This window comes from Manacus vitellinus, unplaced genomic scaffold (assembly GCF_001715985.3).
Source record: "Manacus vitellinus isolate BGI_N305 unplaced genomic scaffold, ASM171598v3 scaffold_34_pilon, whole genome shotgun sequence".
Taxonomy (NCBI): Eukaryota; Metazoa; Chordata; class Aves; order Passeriformes; family Pipridae; genus Manacus; species Manacus vitellinus.
The window spans coordinates 8,411,939-8,431,307 of NW_021940488.1; the positions used below are offsets into that span (position 1 = coordinate 8,411,939).

At 37.9% G+C, this 19,369-nt stretch overlaps 1 protein-coding gene across 1 annotated transcript in view; it reads left to right on the top strand.

Annotated features, from left to right (window-relative positions):
* The window catches only part of ROBO2 (roundabout guidance receptor 2), an 882,996-nt gene that overhangs the window by 830,135 nt on the left and 33,492 nt on the right, over positions 1 to 19,369 (top strand). The window contains exons 19-22 of the mRNA XM_025895584.2: positions 3,791 to 3,833; positions 5,385 to 5,512; positions 9,806 to 10,087; positions 14,916 to 15,072. Coding sequence (XP_025751369.1) covers positions 3,791 to 3,833; positions 5,385 to 5,512; positions 9,806 to 10,087; positions 14,916 to 15,072 — 610 coding nt within the window. The remainder of the gene's footprint in view (positions 1 to 3,790; positions 3,834 to 5,384; positions 5,513 to 9,805; positions 10,088 to 14,915; positions 15,073 to 19,369) is intronic.

A 19,369-nucleotide genomic window follows, 5' to 3' on the forward strand; every position in this document is an offset into this window, starting at 1 on the left:
ATGCTATGCATTTTATGTGCAACTCCTGAAACTGTTAAATGTGGATAAACTGTATGACAGAATCATCCAAAGGTAGACAGAAGATTTGATGGAATTTTTATGTGCTGATTATCTGTTCTGAGTTAATGCTTATTAAAAGAGGATTAATCTACATTCATATTTGAGAAACAGCTTATCAGAAAAAGGAATGAGACTTGGCTGGCAACATTAAAGTTTTCATTTGCAGTAGGAAAATGTGGCCTACTAGAGATAGGCATACAGAAAGCTTTCTAAAGCTTTATAAGGCTTTCTTGCCTCAGAATGTCGACTTACTATACATTCATATTTTTCCAGTTCTAGCAGGCATGAAGATTAAGTTTAACCTTGTCAGATAATATTAGTAAATGGTTTTGGTACCTCCTTATATATTTAATAAAAAGCGTCTGAAAAGCTCCTTAACATATGCTGGTTTTCATACAAATATATACAATATAATTTCCCGAAATATTTATGCATTTAAAATGCACTTTGGATTATGTTTCTGCATTTTTACAGTCCTTGAAGTATAAGCTGGTGGGGATTCCTTCAAAATCTCTCTATGCAGGGGTTATTTTTTCATCTTCTTCTGAAAACCAATCTCATCCCTGCAGGTCTTCAGCCTTTCTAAGAACATATATCAGATGCAAAGAGCTGATTTGCTTCCTTGGTGATAAAAAGCAAGGGAGATGGGTGGGTCAGTGATAGGGACATCCTTCCCTTCCTCCTCTTGCATTGCCCCTTGAAATAGCTCTGCTGCTTTTTGAAGTGGAGGCAGGATAAATAAAGCCAGCTGTCTGTGTGTTTTATTTTCACAGTGACATCTACAAGCCTGCATTGCATTAAGTCTGCTTCTATTCAGGCGTTTAGACTTGTTTTGTAATTGCAGAAATCAAACTGCAGGCAAAAATGCTGACAAAATGTATGGCAGGGATGATAAACATAGTGCTTGTGTTGGCAGCCTGACCATATCTTCTGTTGTTAGCTGTCTTTCCTTTCACAACACTGATGCTAAAAGAAAGGCACCTTCTCTATCCAGCCTTAGGTAGCCCATTCATGGATGGCATCAGGAATAGGTTTTGTTGGTTTTTTTTTCTGTAGCATCCTGGTGACATGTCCACGCTTCAAGAGGAATTTTGGCACGCTTAATTAATATTCCAGAACCTTTTCCACCAAGCGTAGTAAATAACTGTAATATTTCCTTGTTTGTTTTCTCACTGCACACGTTGGTATACAGGGTGGAGGGTAAAGGAAAGAACCTGTATTCCCTCCCAGTTCCATACACATCACATAAGCACAGTCTTCCCCAGGAAAAACAGTGTCACTGCAAGATAGGTTCTTTTTTTTTTTTTAATAAACTAAGCTGAACCTTTATTCTAAAAACACTGCTTTTATTGGGAGGGTGTGAGATTAATGTAGGCAAAAAAACCCAAAACAAAACAAGAAGTAGTTCCTACCACAAGGATACACAGGTAGAAGAAAAAGGAGCAAATGCTGTGATACTTGTCTCTTCTCAACAATCTCATATGCCACAGCCAACCTGCAGCCACTGTGGCTCTAGCAGTGAGGTTTTGGTGCCATGTCTTCCCAATATGTTTCTCACAGCTTGCCTTGGAGTTTTCCCATCCCTGACTACCCAGAAAATAAAATGTGTCAGGCAAACATTGCTGCAATCTCCTACTAACTCCTCCATTTTAGCTTTGCTCTATAAAGGTACACAAGGGATATAAATATTTTGAAGACCACAAATACTGTTGGGATTTTTTTTTCCATATGATATGCAAAGTTAAAATCTCACACACCTGTATGTGCTACATGATCGGTGACAAAATAACTTCAAAATTATTTCTGGTGGATGATAATCTGAAAAAGAGCATTAATCCCAAGCATTTTTTAGAAAATATGTTTTACTGGAATTCCCTTAAATCTGTAAACTTCATTATTATGGGTTGTTACCAAATTAGCCTTTGTTTCTCATTCTCCTTATTTCTTGTCACTTTGTGAAATGCAGAAAGTTGAAGAAATCAAGTACTAAATTTGAAGGGGAGGAGGAGAAAGGAAGCAACATCTCATGTACTTTTGACTGAGATACTTTGAAACAGCCAGACAGTGCCCACATTTTTGCATATTCATGATAGTTACACCACTTCAGGTTATTTACTTTTAAGCAATGAGTGATACAGTCATTTGACAACCTGTTAGAGAAAGTAGCATTGGCTCTAAAATTAATTACCTGCAGTGTATTACCATGTCTTGTTTTTTGATAGCAGACTTTTATTTAATACTTTTCATACTTGCATTTTGATTTTCTTTTCTTTAATTGGTTTGATTACATCCTTTCAAAATTCAGCTGTTAACCATTTTGATGTGACATATGACTGCAGTGATTTTCTGATATTGATATTAGTCTGCTCTGCAGTGAAGGATAATTAATCACCCTACCCAAGGACTCTTCCAGCAGAGCTTCCAGAGGGCCAGTTTTGTCCCCTTTGCTGAATGTAGACTGTGAAATTGTCCTAGGAGTTAATAAAGTGACAAGGATTCTATAAGGTATCAGAAGTATTTTCCCAGTGGATTTATGCCATTGCTAATTTTTTTAATGATCACAGAATTCCTATTGGGTGTAGTAATTTTGTCTGATTAGAATAGTGGATAATACCCTAATTCTGAATTAGTGTAGTTTGGACCAATACTTGGAAAATCTTGCAAATATTCTAGGAGCTATAATTTAACTATGGGAATGTATGTCTTACAAAGGTAAATAGTATTTCCAAACCAAGGCCTATTTTAAAATAATCTGGCCACAGACTTTTCCATTTCTCTTTGAAATTCAAACCCTCATCTTGTCAGAGGCCTGTAAGGATGCAGGTGTCCAGGACATTGATATAATTTAATAGTCTGCCTTATCTATGCTTGACAATAAATAATGGGATATTGCCACTGAGGACCAGAGTAGTCTGTTGGCCTTGACTCAAAATATTTGCCAGTGCTTCAAAAAGGAGCATCAAATGTTGTCAATTAGCACCTCACCAGTAATGTGGGTTTACCTGTATTGCCCTGAAATGTAATCCTGTTAATAAGATAGATAAGGAAGAGGCTGGTTTTTGTCAAACACCCATGAATGGAGACACAAAATGTGTATGGAAGACTGGAAACACTTTTTCTTCCCAGTGACACTGGCATGTATGCATTTATGTGTGGCTGCTAGTTCTTAAACTCTTCTTCTGATGGAAATGGTGCAGCTGTATGATTTTTTTCCATCCCTTCATCTGTAATAGAGCTGCCACCTCTTTCCCAGGACTGTTTGTCTTGGGAAATGGCATATTTGTTTGGTGACACTATATTACTGCATTATGACCTGATGTTATTAACTCACTGGTGCAATGTCATTATGTACTGAAGCAAAAGCATGCCAAGAAACAATTTCATCACATGGCTCGGTCTTGCAAGGCAAAGCCATATGAAGGGACCTGTGGTAAATTCAGGCCTTTTGCCCAGATGGCTGGTTTGCCTTGCAAGCTACAGAGCAAGTTGGTGTCAGTCAGTAACGTGCAGTGAAATCCTGAACAAACTGTAACCCTGATGTGCTTGATCCTGTTCTTATAATTTCTGTACTTTATTGAGTGATGATGCCAAGAAACCTCCTATCTTGAACACTGAGCAGTTTGAATTGTTACTTTTAATTATTACTAATTGATTTTTTTCCCTGTCTTATATGTGTGTGCTTGTGTGTGTGTGTATGTTTGTTTGTTTTGTTTTCTCCCAACCAAAACAGTCACTTTCCAAAGAGGAGATGGAGGACTAATGAGCAATGGAAGGTATGTTTCTTTGTATAAAGGTCTTTCCATTGTATTTATTTTTAAAATTAGGGATCTGAAACATGCACTTGGGTCATAACAGATCATTGGGAAAACTGACAACACTAGGAGGAGTTAAGTAGCTTACCACAGGGTTTAATGACCTATCTGTTGTGCACTTTGTAGGAATCAAGCCCAGATGTTTCATATCTCCCAGATGCCCTGGAAGAAATGAGTAGTAAATATCACAAAGAATGTGTTCATTTGTTATCAGGATGTTTATTGCATTAATTAGACATTAGCAAATGAAGTTGCTGTTGTTTAAGACTCCTTATTGGCTCCCCCTAAATTGCTGTGAGTGAACAATTACAGTTAATCGATCATGAAATAAATGATTCATGGATGATGAATAGGCTGTAGATTGATAGGACTGGATTCCACAACTTTGGCTACTCAATTGAAATTGATAAAAGCTGATAACGGGCCCATATATCCTCATCTATTTTCCCTTTGCCAATATGGAGATTGTAATTAGGCCCTGGTAATAACTTCCAATCTCCTGTTTAATCAATATTTTAGCAAAAAGAGATTAGGCCTAATGAGAGCAAGTAGATGTGGCGAGAACATGGCTGGGCCTTCTTATTGTCGTTTCCATGGAAACTGATGTTTCTCTTAGGGATTGTGCCAGGCAGGGGTCTATAAAGTACAATGATCGGAGATGTTGCTCCAACTTCATGAGTGCTTTAATAACCTAGAAAAGCTGCAGAACTGCGGATGGCTTTTTGTTTTCATTTGGGGAAAGGGGGGGTGTCTGCAGGAAATTATTTGTTTTCCCTGTTAAATACAAATACAAACAATCCACCTGCCTTGCTAAATTTCCCTGTTTATCCTGGGGTGAGAGAGATATGGCACCTTATGGCCCGAGTGTGCCTTCTCTTTCACATGCTCGCTGTTTAGTACTGCTCTCAAAGCTGGGAATTAGAGGGATATAAAAGCCATGCCTTAGTGGCAGATAGAGATAGCTGTGGACTTTCCATTAATCCTACTCAAACCTGTTTGCCTCTAAACCATCCAAGAGTGCTCAAAGAAAGAGTTACCAGCCTGTAGATGACAGGCATGCATTTGGGATGCAAGGGAAGGAAGAAATAGTAGCCCAAAGTCCTGGAAATGGCTGATATGGAGCAATCAGTTTGAGTGATGGCTCCCTTGAGGTGGTAATTTATCATGCAGCCCTGTTGTAGGATCCTGTGATGGTGCTGCCTAACTCCTGTTTCACACAGACAACGGAGTTCATTTGGATTCTGGCAGAGTCACGACGGCTGCCTAGTCCCACTTCTACTGACAAAGTTGATTTGTATATAACCTTAATTAACTGCTCAAGGTCTTTAAATCATCCAAGGCTACACAATTTTAAATTGAAATAAATTAAAGTCTTCTAAATTGTTAGTTACCTGTGGTGTTAGGAGAACAGTGATACGGCTTGTTTGATCACTGGTTGTCTCACAGATGTTGTAATTTTAAGTATACATGTATCTATTTGTATGTATATCTCTTTTTCTTATTCTGCTTCAGTCGACCAGGTCTCTTGAATGCAAGTGACCCCAGTTATCCTTGGCTTGCAGACTCCTGGCCTGCCACAAGTCTGCCAGTAAACAACAGCACTAGTGGACCCAATGATCTTGGCAATTTTGGACGTGGAGGTAGGTTTCCTTTTATTATTTCACCATATAGTATACAATAGGCTCCCATTAGTTAACATTTATGATAAATACTGTGTGATGCTTTTATCCTTGTAGTTCTATGTGTGATTCTAGATTTGACTGAAAATTTACTTTAAAATGTTAGTTTTGCTCTGTTGCTTTTTACTTCTTTAAAAGGTAGGTCTAGTTTTTAATTTACCCCACAGTGGTGAGACAGGGTCTGCTTATGGTCTAAAGAGAAATGTATCTGTTGCTCAACCTCATTCCCTTTTGTGTGGAGATAAGCAATCTGCTGGGCAGGGGAATATAGCCAGGGAAAAAAGATGTCCTTAAGAGCAGAGGAAAACTGGAGGGATGAAGGAAGGATGTTCCTTCAGCAGAACAGGAGAACATTGTTGCTGTCACCTTACCCATCCTCTTCCCACTGAGGGCCTGCTCTCTGTTTCAAACATATCCATGAAGAATTATGGATTCTTCAAGAATTAAGGAAAGTCACCAACTTTCTTTCACTTTGGAGGAAAGAATATACAAAGGGGACCTATTTAGATTTTTTCATGGGTTTACTTCCGTTTTGAATTGAGGGAGGACCTTTGGGGAGATGAGGTAATGATTTATTATTACGATGATGAACCTTTAGAGGGGTTATTTTCTTTCAAATATTTTACTCAAATGGGAATTTCAAGAATGGGAATTTGAAAAGTCTTAGTAATATTCACATCTCTCTGTTAGTCCCTTGGTTTCTGTGATAGCACAGCTAGTTCTGCATAGTGGTGTTCAGAACAAGACTTCCTAATGTAAATGAACATATAAATAAGACATGAATAGGTAAACAAAAATCAAGAAAACCTTATATATCAAAAATGCATTAAAATGAAAAAAAAATCTATAAAACCATCAAAGTGATAAATGTGAAAAGAATTCGGTTTTGAAGTGTACCAGAACCTGCTTCTGAAAATCATCCCTCATATCAGTTATACATTCCCATGCAAAGTCTCCTGCCTGTGGTTTGACTACTGTGACTTCAAATTACAACAAAACACACTAGATTTATATTCTATATAAAAATGTTGTAAAGCTCTTGTCATACAAAACTATTTAAAAGTAAGCAAAACTTTTGATAATATTTAGAAGGCAACTGAATATCTACCAGGTTCTTTGTTGTGAATATCTTGAAAATAAAACCCTTCAGTACTTTTCCATCTTTTCTTAAGCTCACATAATACAGAAAAATTACCGTTTTCTTTTAGCATTTGGCTCTACATGACAGAAATTGGAAGCATGTTTTGAAGTTTTTGGCCTCAGTGTGGATGAGGCAGAGGTCCAAATTTGTGCAAGAGATAAAACAGTTACATTTTGAAATTCAGCAGCTTAATTCCACCCATGATCTTTACAGTTGAGCTCACAATTTTATTCTGGCTGATTTGGGACCACTTGTCCCTATCTGTTTCGGTAGTTGAGATTGGATGTTTCTGCATTAAAGATGGACTAAAAGTCAGATGTCTTTCAACAGATATATATATAGAATATTAACATTACAGAGAGAACTCTTACTGGTTAAAAGATCTATGATAATATAAAAGGTCTGTAAGCATTTTAAAAACAGTAAAGTGCCAATCAATCACTGGAAAGTCAGAAGCTGAGGCAAGCAGTTCTGACATTGCCCTTAAAAGTGAGATCCGTGTTATGTCCCAGATAGGCATGTGAGAGCAAGGCTGTGAGTGGGAAGCACAGGTTGGAACTGGAGTCATGTAAGGCCACAAAATGGTACTGTATCTCCTGAGGCAGCAAGAAAGAGCTTCCCTCTGGAAGTACTTCGGCGCTATTTCATTTATCTCAAGAATTACAAAACAAGTTGGATTTTGGAGAGTTCTGGGGAAAGCATCCAGTGGGAAATGCGTGTTCAACATAGGTCTGAAATGTACACTGTGGGTTTTTTTGCTATGACAGCTTGGTGGGAAAATCACACTTGACTTTAAGTAGGTGATTATGGCACTTTGTAAAACGGCAATTTAATAACTCTTTGAGTGCTTAATGCATACATCTCACTGAGGTCAAAAAAGTAATCCATGGTTGTACTGAAAATTCCCAGAATGTCTGGAGAACCTCAGCTTATTAGTAAGAAAGACTGAAAGTTCTTGGCTGGTGGAGAGCTATGCAACTTTCCTTTCAAGTGTGTGCAATGTATCGTTCTCCGTTTTAAAGTGACTGTATAGAGATGATACCTCTTCATTCTTGCCAGAAATGTGCTCTAAAAGACAGATGTATGTCTGAGTACTTGAGAGATGAGCATTTAGATAGTTTTTACTTCCCTAAGTCTGCAAATCCAACACAGACAGGTTGAGCTGAATTTGCTTCACTTTATACATCAACAACAGAATTTATTTACTAAACTTCAAGCCATTATACTTTGACGAAACCAATTGTGGAAAGGAAAAATCTTCGTACTGTGGATGAAAGAAAGATGGACTGCATTTGTCTCTCACATCTCATACTGTATTTGGACATAGATGCCTTTCTGTTTGTGTACAGCCCCTAGAAAGCACATTGCATGTGTGCAGATAGATGGTAATAAACCTGATTTTGAAATATGAGCTGTAGTTTGCATTAATTGTAATTTTTTTGCACTTACAACTTATCTGCAGTTATAAGTTAATACAATTAAGATCTTTTAAATACTTGATTGTGTCCATTTCCCTGTTGTCTGCAAAACCAGATCATGCTGATAGACCCAAATTTAATCTCTGTTTCTGCAGTGTCTCTGCTGAGCACTTGTTATTGGTGTATTTATTGTTAGTATTATGTTGCTGCCCTGAGACTGCAGATGTTAATAGGGTCCATACTAAAATATTCACTGTTGCACACATGAATGTAACAGAAAATCGTTCTGTGATCTAAATGTTCATCCCAGGGAAAAAAAAGAAAACACACAACCAAACCACACCAAAACAAACAAACCAACCAAAATAATGGGAGGAGAAAATGGTGTCACAGCTCATTGCTGGATAAGTCTTTGAGACAGTGAGAGAACAGCTGTATTCCTTGAGGTTTCACAAAACCCCCAACAGAGCCTAAGCCCTTGTCTAGGTGCAAGAATCATCTTTTCTTTTTGGGGCTCAAGGTATATCCAAATTGGCTGTGATCCCTAGAATGGGATGTGAACATCCTCACTGTAGGAGTGTGCATTATCTCAAGTGTGATCTAACAGTTGGAATCCATATCTGCCATCTGCCTGTAGAAAGAAAATGGAATATAAATGATGCTTTTAAAATTTTTTTTAACAAGTACATCCCAGAATTGATTCAACTTTTCAGAGTCTAAATAAATTGTAAAAATAGTACCATTTGATATATTGACCTCTGAGATAGAGAAGGAAAAGGATTATCTGCTGAGCTGTGGTTCTCCTTGGAACATCATGCCAGTCATCATTAGATTTCTTCACACATCAGTAACCTCAGTTTCTAGATCTAGTATTCCACCAACAAAGGTCACTTTAGTGTTTAGTAAGGAGAGAGATTGCCAATCTATCTGATTAAATATATAAACTACACTGTGTGTTATGATTCAAAAGATGCAGAAAAGTCAACAGATATTTAGTTAAATGTGTTGTACTGTTCTTCAGGTAAATGTACTGGAGTATTTGAACAAGTTGTTCTCCGTTATTAACACTGCTTTACCATTTTGAGGGACTGATTCACTTAAATCCCTTCAGAATAACAGATTTTCTTTCACATACCAGGAACAACTTGGTCTTGTCATGTTTTTCTTTTTGGAAAAGGAGAAATGTCAAAAAGAAAATTAGATAAGCTGATGCACAAAACTTCAAGGAAATCAAGGTGATGCCCTTAAAAAATTACTTTGAGGGCTTTGGCATCCATACAAGAGTTTTTCTACATATTTTCTCAGAAAGTTCCCTCTATGATTTGTAAATTCTCTCCTTTCATCATTTCCCTGAAACCCAGACAGCTTCATTGGTTCTGACATAGAATGAACAATTGAAAACATTCTTTAGGAAAGAAATATTCCAAACTTCACTTTCAAGCTGAAGGTATGGAGAGAAAAAAAAAAAAAAAGATGGTTTTAGGCAGTGAGACGTGAAGGACAAGTGGTAGGCCTGTCACAGATGCTGATAGCTTGGCGATGGTTGTACATCATCTTCCCTTCGTTGGCTCATGGACCTGTCTCAGCTGAAATGCAAACGTGCAAAATGACACATTTATTTCTCATCTTAAACCTTGATACTTTCAGGCTTCGTGTACATCAATGATTTGTTTCATTCCCCTGTGTTCACCACAGATGTGCTGCCACCAGTGCCAGGGCAAGGAGATAAAACTGCTACTATGCTTTCTGATGGAGCCATTTACAGCAGCATCGACTTCACCACGAAAACCAGTTACAACAGTTCCAGCCAAATAACACAAGCTACACCATATGCCACCACCCAGATACTGCATTCCAACAGCATCCATGAGCTGGCTGTCGATTTACCTGATCCTCAGTGGAAAAGCTCAATTCAGCAAAAAAATGACCTGATGGGATTTGGTTACTCTCTCCCAGACCAAGGCAAAGGCAACAATGGTAATTACAGCTCTTATTTTCCAGAGACCCTGGCTTTGTACTGTATCATCTGTGCATGAATTAGAACATTCTTTTTAGTTGTGTGAGATACTGTTCATATTTACCTTAACTAATGCTAACATTCCTTGCATGCGCGCTGAATGTCATACAATCACAAAACACGTCGTCCTGTGCTTTTATTCCTCTTTGTCCTGTGCTAATCACCAAGCCATCTGCCCTCCATCAGGCTAGGCTAGGTGTGCCTTTAAAAATAAGTGAGTTAAAACTGCCACCCCACCGCATCTGCTGTTGACTTGCTAACTGCATGTGTTGCATGTGCTTGTGCTGTCGACTAATCCCACGATGCCACTGTGACCTTTGCCGTTTAACCCTTAGCCTTGCTTTACATCCCTGACTACCGGGTGGCTGAGGGACTGGCTAATAGATTGCCACACAACCAGTCACAGGATTTCAGCACCACCAGCTCCCACAACAGCTCCGAAAGGAGTGGCAGCCTCTCAGGTTGGTTCCTCCGCCGTGGGCAGGGGAGTGAGGGACGGAGGGGTGTTGGCGAGCGGCTCGCCGCGGAGGCGGAAAGACCTCCCAGGCACAGGTTGAGAATTCCCATGAAAGTGCCTGCCCGCTAGTAAACACTGGAAAATAGGAAGTTTCATTGGAACAGCAGAGAACATTGTCACATGGGCCTCTACTTAAAAAAAAAAAAAAAGCTTTTTGGCAAAACCTATTTGGAGATAACTGGAGATTCCTCCCAGGTGGTGTTTGTCGGTGCAATTGCCAGCCTTGCCTTGTCACATCCCTTCCCTGACAGCACAGTTTGTGGAGCAAATGTATTTCTGCATCCATCCTCAGATTACAGGCCTCCCCACACTGAACGTCATGAGGAGAGTAATATTTTTGTTGAGTGCTTAACAGATCCCCCACTCCCACGAGCTATTTCTAGATGCTGTTCTTCAGTGAAGCAGCTCAGAAATAATTGTAGGGCCCTGAACGATGACTGGGGTTTCAACAAATTGTGCCAAGCCTGCATACAAACAGGATGTAAATTTTATGTGTATGCTGCATGTTCTATTGGAAACATGATGCATTTTCATCAGATGAAAATGACTGTAGTACATGTGGTTGTGTATTATATTTAAACACACCTTTTTCCTGATTTCTTTAATTTTGCTTACTTGTTGCTCATGTTATGTATAACCGTCTTTTTTTTTTTATTTCAAAACAAAAACTGAAAAGGCAGCAATTAAAAAGAAAACCTCTGAATTCCCTTAACTGAAATATGAGAGAGCTGAAGGGACTTAACCTTGATATTCATTCTATATCTGTAGCCTTTTGAATTTCCACTTTAAGCTGGAACAATTGTAACAGTAACAGACCAAATCTAGAAATTACTTCTTTGTGTCAATTTAAATTACTATTCAAATTGAATCTTGAGATTAGAAGCCTATAATCACTGGCCCATAGCTCAAATAGCCAAATGTGTTTGCAAGTCTTGTGTTCTCAAGGGGGAGTATTAGCTGATTTGAGTGAGACTGAGAAACAGGCTCATGGCATTGACAGAGAGGGATCTGGGAGCGAGGTTCATACAATACTGCAAGAAAAGTTCTTGTTCCTTGTATGTGAGATGTATTGGCAAGTAGCTTAGGAAATCAGCTTGCTCTCCAGGCTGCATGCAAATGCAGAAATTGATGTGCTGAGGTACATATGTGGCAGTTATCAGAGGGCAATATCACACTTTAGATATGTTGACAGCTATGGCTGCCTAAGAATTTTCTCAGAAAATATGAAGTTTCCTTGGAAAATGCCAGTTAATCAAAAGCTGGATTTTGATCAAATATTTCAAGTGAAACATATTTTGCATAGTGTTTGTCAGTTTGAAATAATTCTTCTGAGGACATGGGGAAACTTCAGCTCAGTCTTTCTATGGCCAGGGCATTCCTGTTTTGATCAAGGCAGCTCACACCTGGGTGCCCCAATGCTCAGTGTCAGATTATCGGAGTGCAGAGTCAGTATTTTGCTCTCCCTTGCCCAGTAATTATGCCTTTGATACAGGATAATTATGTCTGTAATACACAAGAAACTGGGAGAGACCTTCAAATAGTCTGATAATTAAAGCAGCATCGGAGTCAGAGACCAGCTTTGGTTATGTAGTCCCCATCAGGGTGATCAGGGACTTGTTCTCTCACTTCCTTGGTTGGTACTTTAAGTACTACTTATTATTCTGACTAAGTTTCTGTCTCTCTTAAATGAATATCATGAGAAATCCTATCCCACTGTGGAATGAAAAATAGCTAAAAACTCAACTGCTCTATGAGGCAGGGAAATTTTGTAGCTGTACTTTGCACAGCTCCCAGATTATATCAAAGCTATGATCATCAGCCCAACTGGCACATTCTTTTTCCAGGGCCTGATTCATCTAGAGATTTAAACAATATAATTGAATTTCAGTGTGAGGAGACATTGAAACATCAAGCATCATTGCTATGGGGAAACAAGGCTTTGCTGCATCAGTTTTCAAACACACACCAAGCACTATGTATTAGGTGTCTGTTCCACTAGTGTGACAGTGGAGTAACTCTGCCTGTGGGGACAGAAGAGAAATCTCCTGCCCAACTATACAGTGTATGCTGCTTTCCCTGCTAGTAATGACCTTGGAGTTCTCATATTTGATTTCTTAATCTAAATAGTTCTTTGTCTCCCTGCTTCACTCTTTCTAATAACTCCATTATCTTTAACCTTTCACTCTGAAACCCCCCGATTTCGAGTGACTCCATATTAGCACCCCACACATCCAACTTCTATTGTACTAGTCTCCTAAAGTTATCAAGATGCTACATTTCCAAAATCTTCCTCACTACCTCAATTAATCTCTAAGCTGAAGTTGTTCTCTACATTTCCCTTTTTTGGGTATTCCTAGTTTAAATCCTCCTGCAACACACACACTCTTATGCATGTGCTTTTCTCCTAAAGCAGCCCCTCCTGCCTTAGCTCTACTTATGCTGAGTTTTCAAAAATTTCCCCGCATCCCACGAGTTTAAGTTAACCTACTTCCTTTACACTGTTCTATGCCCCTGTCTCTTTATCCACTTTTTGCCTTACCTGTGCTTTGAAAGCTCCATTTTCCCTCCAGAAGGTTCATGTATTTGTTCCTTTATCTCCACCATCACTGGGGTTTCTTTTCATCATTTGAAATGTTCCTTCCCTTTTCAAGAAAGCTTCCCTCTCCCACAAGGAGTCTTGTGTCCTAATAGAGGGAATATCGGCTCAGTTCACACGTAGTGAATAACAGGATCTTGGCTGGAATTTACTATGTGTCCCTCCAAGAAAAAGAAGGAAGAGCTCTGATCTGGAATTGAGTACTGGAAAGGAAAGTCTTGTTTGCAATGTGCAGTCAGGCCAATTAGAAACCTTGCTGAACTTGTTGCCTGTCTCTAGCAGGCACAACCGGAGGTGAAAGGAGACAGCTACTTCTGAGTCACAGAATCACCTTTTTTCTTCCCTCTCTATCCTTTCCTGTTTTCATCCAGCTGACATTTGGAGGTAACAGAAGAAAGCCACTGTCTCCCAAAAAATCCCATGACATGTGCTTGTCTCTGTTGCTAGAATCACACCTCCTTCTGGATTCCTCTGTGCATAAATCTAGAGCAGTGGCAAAGAAGGTGGTGCCTGCTAGTGCACACTTGACAAGTCAGTTGTGACTTTTTTGAGTCATTGATTCATTTTTACTTTTTTTTTTTTTTCATAACCGATCCTTATAAATCAACAAGGGATGTCAGTGAGTAGGATGGATTAGACTGCGCTCTCTCAAACAGGAAAGGAATGAGTGATGGCCAGCTGGGTACCCCGCTGAAAAGGCATGTGACAAACCATTCCTCCACACAGCAGTCCAAAGAGTCTGAAAGCCACAACAAAACAGCAAAAAATAGATGGTTCTCCAAGCAGTCAAGGGATTCAAAATGTTGTGCCATTCTTCCTCTTAATGAATTCCTAACAAGAAAAAGAAGTCACAGCAAAATAAAAGAAGAAAAGCAAGTGGGATGAGAGCTTTCTCTGTAAGATCAGTTTCTCACAAATGGAAGTGTCTCAGCTGGAGAAGCAGATATAAGGACAATAAGAGAAGAGCAGAGGGCCTAAACAAAATGCATTGCTCTCTTCGTTTTTGCCAGCCTTATCCATTAGAGTTACATATCAGAAAGAGAACCTCTTCTTCATAGTGGCACGAGATATTTGAATGCTGTGAAACAGTCCTAAAACATTGTACATGACTTCCTGATCTTTTAAAAAAACGCTGTTTCTTTTGTTTTGACAAGTTAGTCTTGTCATTTTGGCTGAAAGATATTGAATCTAACAACAACTTTTTTAGATGGTGTCCTCAACCTCTATGTTTTCCACAGAAAGTGATTATGGAAAACTGTTAAAGTCATACTGGATTCTGACATTTGAAATAATTTGCTATGTTTTATTATATTTTTATCTAGGAGTGAATTCAAGAAGTCATAAAGAACAGATGAATAATATCAGGAAATATATTTCTGATACAGAAAGACATTTCTTTCCTTGTTTGTGCACTACTGTGGTGCAAATGTACAGAGTTTCAAAAAGAAGTGATTTTCAGCAAATATTCAGAATATTTTTCCATTCCATTCTATTATTACTTATAACCTTGTGACAGCATTAGCACGTTGATGCTGATTCTGCTGAGATATAAATACGTCTTCTTTTTCGGGGCATGCCATCTGGAATCAGAATTTTTTCAAAGAAATGTAAATGTAGCTAGCTTTTTTTCCCACATTACATCTCTAACATTTTATTTTTCTTTTTGGATTTGCAGGTGGCAAAGGAGGGAAAAAGAAGAAAAACAAAAATACTGCCAAGCCCCAGAAAAGTAATGGTTCAAACTGGGCCAGTGTTCCCCTCCCACCCCCTCCTGTGCAGCCACTTCCAGGCACAGAGCTGGAACACTATGGGGTGGATCAGCAAGAAGCAGGGTAATTTTTTTTTTCTTTGTCTTTTGAAGAAAAATCTGTGGTTTGCAGAGATGAGGCCTGTTTTGTTATTATTTTTTAATTTTGCTAAGCGACAATATTATTCTGTTTAATTTAAAAAAAAAAAACAAAAGTAAAAGAGCACCTTATCCTGTAGACTTATTCAAGGCTAGGAAGGAGAAATGTTTGAATAGCTTCTCTGGAGAGTGACTGAAGGTGGAAACAAAAGTGACCTTGCTTTATCATCATGTAGAGCTTCACTGCTTTCCCATGCTGAGAAGCATCTCACTTCACAGGTAGCTTAATTGAATTCTGTTGGGACTGCATGCAGCTGATGGGACTCAGAGTGAGTAAGGATGACATAATCTGACTCTTTGTGTTTTTTCACTGCTTTGATGTTTAAAAATATTAGAGCCAACAGAACAAAAAAAAAAAAACCAAAACCACCAAATTGGATTATTTTTTGAAGATCAACGAATGGATAATAATGTTCTCATCGGCTTTTAGAAGAAATTTCACAGTTGAGGAAGGCATGCTAATTATAGGCTGTTTGTTGTTGCCATTTAAACAACTCTTAAGTTTCTACAACCTTCCACTTATTTTGTATAGCTTAAAGTTGTTCTCAAGGACACATAATCACACAAGAAGTGCTAAGTGAGAGGAAAGAGACATTTTCTGCCCAGACAAAAATTACATAATGGTTTTTATAAAGTGTAATTACATTACATGCCAGGTTATCAAACTCCGGAAGAAAATCAGAGTATACAGAAAAATAGTTTACTGTGGTCAGTTCTGTTGGAACCTTGGAGAATAATTGTTCTGTCAGGGACAAATTTCTGCCTGTTTAAATGCATGGACTGAACAATATTTCCTAAGGATGAAACATGTTTTAAAAAAACATTGTAATAGCTTTACTGAATAAAAATATTTCAGGTGTTATCTCTTTTGTAAGCATGAAGCATTGATCATTACTAGTTTTATAATGAAAATTAGAGCAATTACATATTATTTGAGTTTATACCAAGTCCTTCAACTCTTAAAATGAGTAAGAACTAACTGTGTTAGTCAGTGGAATTCTTTTTAGAATTAAGGCCCATTCAGGCTCTATTAGAGTTAGAATTTCAAAGCAAATATAAGGGAAAATTAATATCCTTATTGATTGTAAGAGTTGTTTAAATCTCAAGGCAAAAAGTGCATATAATCATGATGTTCTGTATTCTGTTATAAAAGGCTAAAATAAATTTAAAATGGTTTTACAATATAATACTTGTCTATATCAGTTTATATCCTTAAAACACATTTGCAGCCATTTCACTAAAACAATTATGCTATGGAAGGCAAAAAACTTGGATTTTCTTCCAGAACAATGAAATAGCATAAAAGGTAAACGGAAATACCTTATAAAAAAAATCCCTTGTGACACAGGGCTTGACTCCTCAGTTGCATAAAGTATCTGTAATTTAGCTGGAAGGAATGATGTTGGTCACCAAGACAACATTGGTTATTTAAGGATAAGGTAATCACCAGCCTTCCACATTCACAACAATTCAGACTTAGTTTTTCTTCTGATTATCTTCTGAATTACTCTTCTCTGGGTTTTGTAGTGCCTCCTTAACAGTGGTTGTAGCTTGACCTCGTAATATGCATTTTACCAAACACACAAAAAATTTGAAGATTAAACTTCCAGTATCAGTCTGGAGCTGTAATTTGCAGCCACCTTTGTTGAAGAACAGATCTGCAATGCCCATACTTTCTCAGGATGTATCCAATACTAATGGTTGTTCTGTATTCAGGGGTTGATCCTGTTTCTGTGTTTTTCAACATGCTAAAATGGAGTGAATCATAGACTGTGGGCCTTTATGTTGCTTTAACGTGTACATAGTGGGTGAAAAAAACCCAGAACAACAATACATTTTTTAAACTGTTTTGTTTGTCTTGGTTTGTTTTGATGTCTGTGACAAGTTCAATGTGTTTTAATTTTATAACTAATTAGACGCAGAGTAGATGCTTTTGCTTGGTTTTATCTAAACTTGACAGTAAGAAAATGCTCATTATTTAGACATTATCATCTATTTAGATTTTTTGCTAATACTATGCATGTTCTTGAACCAACCCCAGTAAAAGCAGCCTGCATATTTTTACTTGACTATTTCTATTTCTTGCTATTGATTGCACCTTAAAATGGAATATTAGCTGCTGGATGTCAATATATTTGATACGTATTTTCTTTAGAAAAAGTTAAGAAAATAATACCTTTCACATTAAAAAATCTTTTCTGGTGAGGCCTAGGGAGGGAAACATCCTTTATTGCAACTGTGTGTGTAATGAAACAGAGCTGTTATGGAATGTGCCCATTATCCATCACCTTTATTTTTTATCTTGAAGGAAAAAAATCTATCAGTGTAACGAATCAAGTTTTTTAATAGCAAAAGATTGTTATAGGAGGAAAGTGCTGAGAATACAATAAAAACTATTAGAAATATAGAGTCATGTTTTTTAACCAGAACTTAATAGAGGCTTAATTAATGAAATTACAGTCAGAGATCTCTAATGTAGTTAAGGTGCTTAGATTTTAATAAGAGTACTTCAAAAAAGTTGCATTTTCTCCACATCGGATTTACTCAGAAAACCAAAAAGAACATGGATGTGACCAATACTCTTTTGGTACCGGAAGTTTCTGTAACTAAATCTTTTATGTGAGGTGTAGTTGCTATGTAGTCTCCTAAGTTTGCTAGCTCTTTCTTGTAGGCTTTTTTTTTTTTTCCCTTCTCTAAATGCAGGTTAGAACCTGTGGCTTTTTTGGACATCTTACAATATGAAGGCAAGGGTTCTTGTACTTCAAATCTTGAATCTCAATGTCCCAAACTTCAGGTTTAGGCTGCTTTCCATTTCAAACAAAATTTAGGTAAAGGTACGGTACTTGTGCAGAATCTTTTCACTAAGAAATCTTTTTAGTGAGAAATCTTTTTACTATCAAACTGAACATTTGGGGATTTGAAGCAAGAAGGGTCAAAAGGGGAGCACTTCCAAAGCTCATTTATTCATCACTGAGAAGTCACCAGGGAGGACCTTTTTGCCCTGTCCCTTTTAAAGTAGAAGACATTATACCTAAGCATGAGGTTGAGAGAGCAAAAGTAAGTGAAAGAGTTGTTGCATTTTTAGTGGCATGAGTTAGGATGGTCCCTTCAGCCTTGGGTGCAAATGTCATGAGTGAGTGTTGTTAGGAGAGAGAAATTACAGCTGACCATATCTTAATTGTCTGCTTAGGATGAATATGTATCATGTAACATTTTCTTAAATCTCTGTATTCTGAAAATGGTAATGATCAAACAGTGAAAAGCTCCTAAATGCCAAGGGTTAAGATCCAGCCTTTATTTTCACCTCTGTACACGTACATGTATTTGTGTATCTATATATTGTTATATCTGCATATGTATTTAAAGTAGTATCAGTGTTAATTACCAAATATGTCTTCCACAGACTTTTGGATGGTTAGATCAAGTTGTTTTAGCTATCCAGAATCTGTGCTTTTAAAAAGAGTCTGAATAAGGAAACGATAGCCTAGTTAATTTTAGAAATCTATGAGTTTTGCTTAAAGTAAATGTTTGTTCATAATACAGGTTTTGCAACTTCTCCATCTCAGTGTTCCCACCATTTTTATAACCTGGCTTCACACTTGAGAAAATTGACAGTAATTAATTTTTCTCGGGGAAATTGGTAGTTCCTTCCTTCCGAATCAGAAGCCTTAAAAGAGTATTCTTAAACTGGTTTGAGAAATTACCTGTGTAGCACAACACATTGCCTGCCTGCATTGCAGAAAAAAAGGACCTTGTCACCAGTCCTTGAAGGTGGAAAGAAGATAAAGTGACTTAGTAGATGATGCTTGTAAAATGGCCTTTAGAGAGTGAGATGGTTTGACAGTGAAGGAGCTGTGAGAGCTTTTGGTTGTCTGGTTGCCTGTAGAAAAAAAAAAAAAAAGCTGTCTATCCTGAGTTATTTTGGAATACACTGGGAGTTAAGAAGAAATGTATGCTGATGCTCAAGGGACCTGCTGACTGACTGGGTGTTTTGAAGATGGGAAAAGTAGACAGTTGAGATTTGAGTGGTGTGATCGTCAGCAGAGCTGTGCACAACTGAAGTTGTGTTCAGATTAGGGAATTACTCTGGGGAGATAATACACAGGGAATGACCACAGTCACTAAGGCCTGTACACCTTGAGTGATGCCACTGTCTCCAAGGGACAGGATCCCGAGATGATACTGTAATACAACACTGAATTGAAAGGTCCTGTGATGAGTAG